The sequence below is a fragment of the Theropithecus gelada genome, chromosome 3 (genome assembly GCF_003255815.1).
Source record: "Theropithecus gelada isolate Dixy chromosome 3, Tgel_1.0, whole genome shotgun sequence".
Lineage (NCBI taxonomy): Eukaryota > Metazoa > Chordata > Mammalia > Primates > Cercopithecidae > Theropithecus > Theropithecus gelada.
Window position 1 is genome coordinate 23,712,219 of NC_037670.1, and position 6,847 is coordinate 23,719,065.

The 6,847-nt window shown below is 38.4% G+C and overlaps 1 protein-coding gene across 1 annotated transcript in view; it reads left to right on the forward strand.

The window, feature by feature from the left end:
• BRWD1 (bromodomain and WD repeat domain containing 1) overlaps positions 1-6,847 on the forward strand; it is a 130,387-nt gene that overhangs the window by 43,924 nt on the left and 79,616 nt on the right. The window contains exons 16-17 of the mRNA XM_025379045.1: positions 3,866-3,994; positions 4,162-4,396. Coding sequence (XP_025234830.1) covers positions 3,866-3,994; positions 4,162-4,396 — 364 coding nt within the window. The remainder of the gene's footprint in view (positions 1-3,865; positions 3,995-4,161; positions 4,397-6,847) is intronic.

The window sequence follows — 6,847 nt, forward strand, 5'->3', positions numbered from 1 at the left end:
TCCTCTTTATTGGCCTTTAACTTTTGTTGAATATTAGCAAGTATTATTACAGAGTGTCCTCAGTTTTGTCTGATATTTTTTCATGATTAGATTGTTACAGTTTTTTAAATGAAGTAAAACATAAATGATATTGTGTCCTTCATGAATCATGTTAGGAGGCACGTGGTGTTTATTTGTCCCCTTATTACGGTGATAATTTTCTGTTTTTTTTTTTTTGGAGATGGAGTTCTGCTTGTTCCCCAGGCTGGAGTGCAATGGTGTGATCTGGGCTCACTGCAACCTCCAGCTCCTGGGTTCAAGCGATTCTCCTGCCTTAGCCTCCCAAGTAGCTGGGATTACAGGCACCTGCCACCACACCCAGCTAATTTTTTGTATTTTTAGTAGAGACAGGGTTTCACCATGTTGGCCAGGCTGGTCTTGAACTCCTGACTTCAGGTGATCACCTGCCTTGGCCTCCCAATATAATTATTGAACTAATTTTTTTACTAGCTCTTTTGAGACTAATCTAAATAACCTGTTTCTTATTAAATTTTTACCCACAAATATTGGATCCATTGAAGATTTTCCAGTGGCATCATTCCTTCCATATTTATTAGTTGGCATCTTTGCGTACAGTGGTATTTTTTTTTTCTCCTCCAACTTTTAAGTTCAGGGGCTACCTGCTATGTGCAGGATGTGCAGGTTGGTTACATGGGTAAATGTGCTTGCACGTAGTTTTGTAATCTTATTTCATGTAAAAATCTTTTTTTGAAATTTTTATTTTTAAAGAATTTATGGATGTATTTTTGAGTATAAATTCATCCTGTCTCAGAAGAAAGTTAACTTTTACACAATTTCTATTGTTGAGTACTTAAGTGGTTTCTAAAATATGTATGACACTTTGAATAGCCTTGTACATGATTATTTCCCTGAGATAAATTCTGAAGTAATTATTGTGTAAAAGGGTTTTAGCATTTTTAAGGCTTTATACGTGTGAGACATTTTGTGAGTTTACTCTTCAGCTTATACTGAGTTACAATTCAAAGTGTACTTTTTTTTTTTTTTGAGACAGAGTCTCTCTCTGTCACCCAGGCTGGAGTGCAGTGGCGCGATCTCAGCTTACTGCAGGCTCCGCCTGCCGGGTTCATGCTATTCTCTCACCTCAGCTTCCTGAGTAGCTGGGATTACGGGTGCCTGCCACCACGCCCGGCTCATTTTGTTTTTGTATTTTCAGTAGAGATGGGATTTCACCGTGTTAGCCAGGATGGTCTCAATCTCCTGATCTTGTGATTGCCTGCCTTGGCCTTCCGAAGTGCTGGGATGACAGGCGTGAGCCACTGTGCCTGGCCTGTGTAATGTATTTTAGATGCAGTGTAGTAGCATCCTATTGATGAATTCTTAGACCTTTGAGTCTCAGGTTCTTAGACCTTTGATTAAATGCATTCTAAAACATTTCAAATAGTATGACCAAAGTACAAATACACGATTAGGCATCTCTGAAAGCTCTGTTTCTGTGTGTTCAAATTATTGGAAAAAGAACTAAGCATTCTCGGACAATTTTTCTATCGTTTTAAAATCCATAGGATAACATCTATTACCTTAACTATCCTTTGAAACTCAGAACTAATATTACATCCTGAATTTAACTCCTCAAAACAAAAACTACATTAATTTAGGCTTTAAGCAGAATATTAGCGGAAAAATTCTATGCCAAAGAATAATCTGAGAAAACTTTACGTGGGCAACAATGATCTTTCCAGTTGCATAGCGAACATTGGCCTTGTTTATTGACATTTCCTTGCTGCTCAGCTGAGAGGCTCATAATTCCTAATTCTAGAGTTGTCAGTTACTAATAGCAGCAATATTTCATGAATACATAATAAACTTTAATGTGACATTTTTCTCCAGACACAGTTGCAGGTTGCATTTTGTCAGGAATCATTGTATAGGACGCTTCAAATTACAAGTGAATCCCCGTTTTCCTTGCTCTGCTTAAATAGGTTTGCCCACTTGAGAAAACTTTCACCTCAGCAAGTATTCTTTTGGTGCAGTTAAGTCCACGTGTACGACAGGAAGAATTGCTGCCACCATCTTCAGCTTGCCAGCTTTGAGATTTTGCCACTCCCTCTCCACCAGTGTCTGCTTTAACTGACTGACGGTCCCAGGCCAGGGATGCAAAGTGGTACACAGGCGCAGGTTGTGCTGTGGCACAGGTGGCTCCTGGAAGGACCATGTGGATGAATCCGTGTTCCTATGTTTTAATGATCAGTTGGAGGAAAAAAATATATATATACAGAAACACAATTTTTTCCTTTTTTTTTTTTTTTTTTGAGACGGAGTTTCGCTGTGTGGCCCAGGCTGGAGTGCAGTGGCGCGATCTCGGCTCACTGCAAGCTCCACCTCCCGGGTTCACGCCATTCTCCCGCCTCAGCCTCTGAGTAGCTGGGACTACAGGCGCCCGCCACCACGCCCGGCTAGTTTTTTGTATTTTTAATAGAGACGGGGTTTCACCATGTTAGCCAGGATGATCTCGATCTCCTGACCTTGTGATCCACCCGCCTCGGCCTCCCAAAGTGCTGGGATTACAGGCTTGAGCCACCGCGCCCGGCCTCCTTTTCATGTTAAGAGAATATGAATTAATATGCACATCTTATTCAGCAATCCTCTGAATATCCGAGTAACTTTATTTTTTCCACGTTCGATAATTGGCATTCATTCACGTGCAGCAATAGTGAGGTATCACTATTCAAGCAGTGACTTATTTGGGTGTGGACGTGAGTTTGTTCTGGCACTTACTGAGTAGATGTCTCATTTTTCCAACACAGAACACACAACGTTTAGTTACTGGAAAGTTAAAGGTGCAGACAACAAACATGTATAGCTCTACCCTGCAGAGTTAAACAAATAACTAACAACTATAAATTGATAGTATTAAACTAATAGACTTTACAGTTTAAAAGGAAGAATAAAACAGTATAAAAATAATCTATTTAAGGTTACACTCATGATAGATTTAGAGCATCCTTTCTGAAATCTCTGGTAGTTTGAAGTTCAGGTAATTGTGACTGTGGGCTTTTCCATATATAGGCTTGAGATCTGGCAGCATTGCCAAATTTTGCATGGTGCTTAGTCATCTTGGTGAGCTGAAGTAGAGCCCTCCTTAAAATCTAGGAAAGTGTTCATTTTAGTTCACGAATACCAAATTTTCTTAATCTTCATTCATTTATCTTGTAGCTTATTATCCTTTTATTATATATAAGACAAACATTTATGAAATTATTTATAAGAAGTAAAAGAAGCCTTCACTTTGGATTGGGTTGTTAGCTTTCATTTGAGCACTTGGAGAACTAATGCTTAGAAGAACTTTGAAGACCTTTTTCTAGGCTAGTTATATCTAAAATGAATTTTATTTTTTGGGACTAGCGATTGATGTATATGCTTAATGAAACATTTGTTTTTATTTTTATTTTACAGTCTCACTCTGTCACCCAGGCTGGAGTGCAGTGGAGTACAGTGGTGCAGTCTTGGCTCACTGCAACCCCTGCCTCCTGGGTTCAAACGATTCTTGTGTTTCAGCCTCCCGAGTAGCTGGGACTACAGACGCACACCACCATGCCTGGCTAATTTTTTGTATTTTTAGTAGAGACAGGGTTTCACCATGTTGCCCACGGTGGTCTCGAACTCCTGTGCTCAGGCAGTCTACCTGCTTCCACCTCATAAAGTGCTGGGATTACAGGTGTGAGGCACCATGCCAGGCTGAAACATTGTTTTTAAATTTTTTTTTCAGAAGGGTTATATTGTCACAGGTTATCCACATTAAACAAGTTTACATAGCAAATCACTTGCATAGAATTGGTCCTAACTTTTTCCTCTTTGTGTTTCCTAGATTGAAGGACAAGGACATGGAGCTGTGTTTGACTGTAAGTTTTCACAGGATGGAGAGCATTTTGCCTGTACAGATTCTCATGGGCATCTTCTGATATTTGGTTTTGGATGCAGCAAGCCATATGAAAAGGTCATTTTTAATACTTTGTTGTCGCATGCAAGTAGTAGTTATGAGCTGACAGTTTAGCTGACTGATTTGATTTCCTTGTTTTTCTAGTTTTAATTAACTGTTTAACATTTGTTTCCTTTAATATGTATGAACCTTAAAATGTCATCCTGTGAACTTCATTTTTCTAGATTCCTGATCAGATGTTCTTCCATACTGACTATCGACCACTTATTAGAGATTCTAATAATTATGTCTTAGATGAGCAAACTCAGCAGGCTCCTCATCTTATGCCTCCACCATTCTTGGTAGATGTAGATGGAAATCCTCATCCAACCAAGTATCAGAGATTAGTACCAGGCCGAGAAAATTCCGCAGATGAACATTTGATTCCACAGCTGGGCTATGTTGGAAAAAGGAAAGGGAGTTCTTTTTTTTTTTTTTTTTTTTTTTTGTTTAGTTGTACGTGAATATCTTAAAGTATAATATAAAGAATTTCCTTCCCTTTAGATCCCCCAGTTATTAATATTTTGCAATATTTGTTTTATCTTTTTTTTATCTGTGTATTGTTTTGAACCATTTAACTTCTGGACCTCATGCACCATTTACCTCTAAATAAGAACAACATTTTCTTACATAACCATAGACACTTATGACAATTAGGACATTTTACATTCAAATAATATTACCAAATCTGTAGTGTATAACCAAAAATTTCCAGTTATTCTAATAATGTCTGTTTATAGCTTTTAAAATTCTCCCAATTTGGGACCACATATGAAATATGAAATTTAGTTGTCATAGTTCCTTCATTTCCTTTAATCTGTAGCAGGTTGTCAGTTTTTGACTTCCATGATATTGATGTATTTGAAGATTATAGGTCAGGAATTTTGTAGAAGGCCTCAATCTGGGTTTGTCTGCTTCCTCTTGGTTAGGTTCCAGTTATGCATTTTTGACAGAATACAACATAAATGATGTTCTAGTCTTAATAGAGCATCCTGTCAGGATGCTTATGATTGTGGTTTGTCTAATTACTGGTAATGTTGTTTTTGAACCCTTGGTTAATGTGGTGTTTGCCAAGTTTCTTCACTATAAACTTAGTATTTTTCTCTTTGTAATTAATGGTAATTTGTGGGGAGGTATGTCAATAACCTGTTCATTGTCAAACTTTACACTCAAGTTTTAGGACCCATTGATGAGTTTTGCCTGAATCAGTTGTTACTGTGAATACTGCAAAGTGGTTATTTTCTAACTTTATCATTGTTCCGTCATTGTGTCATATGTATCATTGCATATGACTGTCTATTGCTCACCCCTTTATTTATTGATGAGGCTCATTACATTTTAGTATGGGCTTCTGTCTGTGGTTAGTGGGTTATATTATTCACATAATCCTTAGGTTTGACTCTCAGAGCCTTTTGAAACTGTCCTTTCCCAAGTCCCTTATACTTTTTCAGTCACTTCTTTCCTTTTCTGGATGTAGGGTGTTCCAGGTTTGTCTTGTACTTTTCTCTGTCGTAGCCAAGTGCCAAGTTCTTTTTTGTGTTAATAGCAGGGCAGCGTTTCTCTACAGATATTAAAGAAAAAATGCTATTTGTGTTTTTGGATGAGGATTTATTGAAACTAAATCACCAGCTACATATAAAGTTAAAACCTAATGTAGATTACTATATGCTGGCTATTTCAAATGTTATTTTTTATTACTTTTATTGAAGTGTACTTTATATACAAAATTCACCAATTTTAAGTGTACAATTCAAGAGTGTGTGTGTGTGTGTGTGTGTGTGTGTTTATTTTTTGAGGCAGGGTCTTACTCGTTTGCCCAGGCTGGAGTGCAGTGGTGCGATCTTGGTTGACTGCAGCCTCTGGCCTCCCAGGGTCAAGTGATCCTCCTCCCTCAGCCTCCTGAGTAGCTGGGATTGTAGGCGTGTGCCAACACATCTGGCTAACTTTTGTATTTTTAGTAGAGACAGGGTTTTGCCATGTTTCCCAGGCTGTCAAATATGTTTTGACAGATGTTAAATAATCAAGTAACCACCACCACAATCAAGATATAAAACATTTTTACCGCCCCCAAAAGTCCCCAGGACCTGTTTGGAATCAGTCCTCTCCTTTCTCTCAGTCCCTTGTAAACAGCGTTATATTTTCTGTCACTTTAATTTTGTCCTTTAAGAGGGTTTTATATACAAAGTGTAATCTTTTTTTTTTTTTTTTTTTAGGAGACAGAGTCTTGCTCTGTTGGCAGGCTGGAGTGCAGTTGCACAATCTTGGCTCACTGCAACCTCCGCCTCCTGGGTTCAAGTGGTTCTCCTACTTCAGCCTCCTGAGTAGCTGGGACTATAGGCGTGTGCTACCACACCCAACTGATTTTTGTATTTTTAGTAGAGATGGGGTTTCGCCATGTTGACCAGGATGGTCTTGATCTCTTGACCTCATGATCTGCCTGCCTCGGCCTCCCAAAGTGCTAGGATTACAGGCGTGAGCCACCGCGCTTGGCCACAAAGTGTAATCTTTTGTGTCTGGCTTCTTTGACTTAGTATGGTGCTTTTGAGATTCCTTAGTGTTGTTGCATGTATCAGTAGTTTGTTCCTGTTTATTCATTGGGGCAGATAGTGCCCCATGAAATAGATGGGTATATCATCATTTGTTTTTGCATTCACTGATGGTTAAAGGTTTGTTTCCAGTTTGGGGCTATCATCCAGATTGAAACATCCAACTGTCACGTGGAATTTGTCATTTCTCTCTTCAGTTTACTCAGTTCTTTATGTATTTTAAAGCTCATTCATTAGGTGCATACACATTTTGGATTGCTTGTCTTCTGGATGAAATAATTCTTTTTTTTTTTTTTTTTTTTTTTTTTTTTTTTTTGAGGGGGGT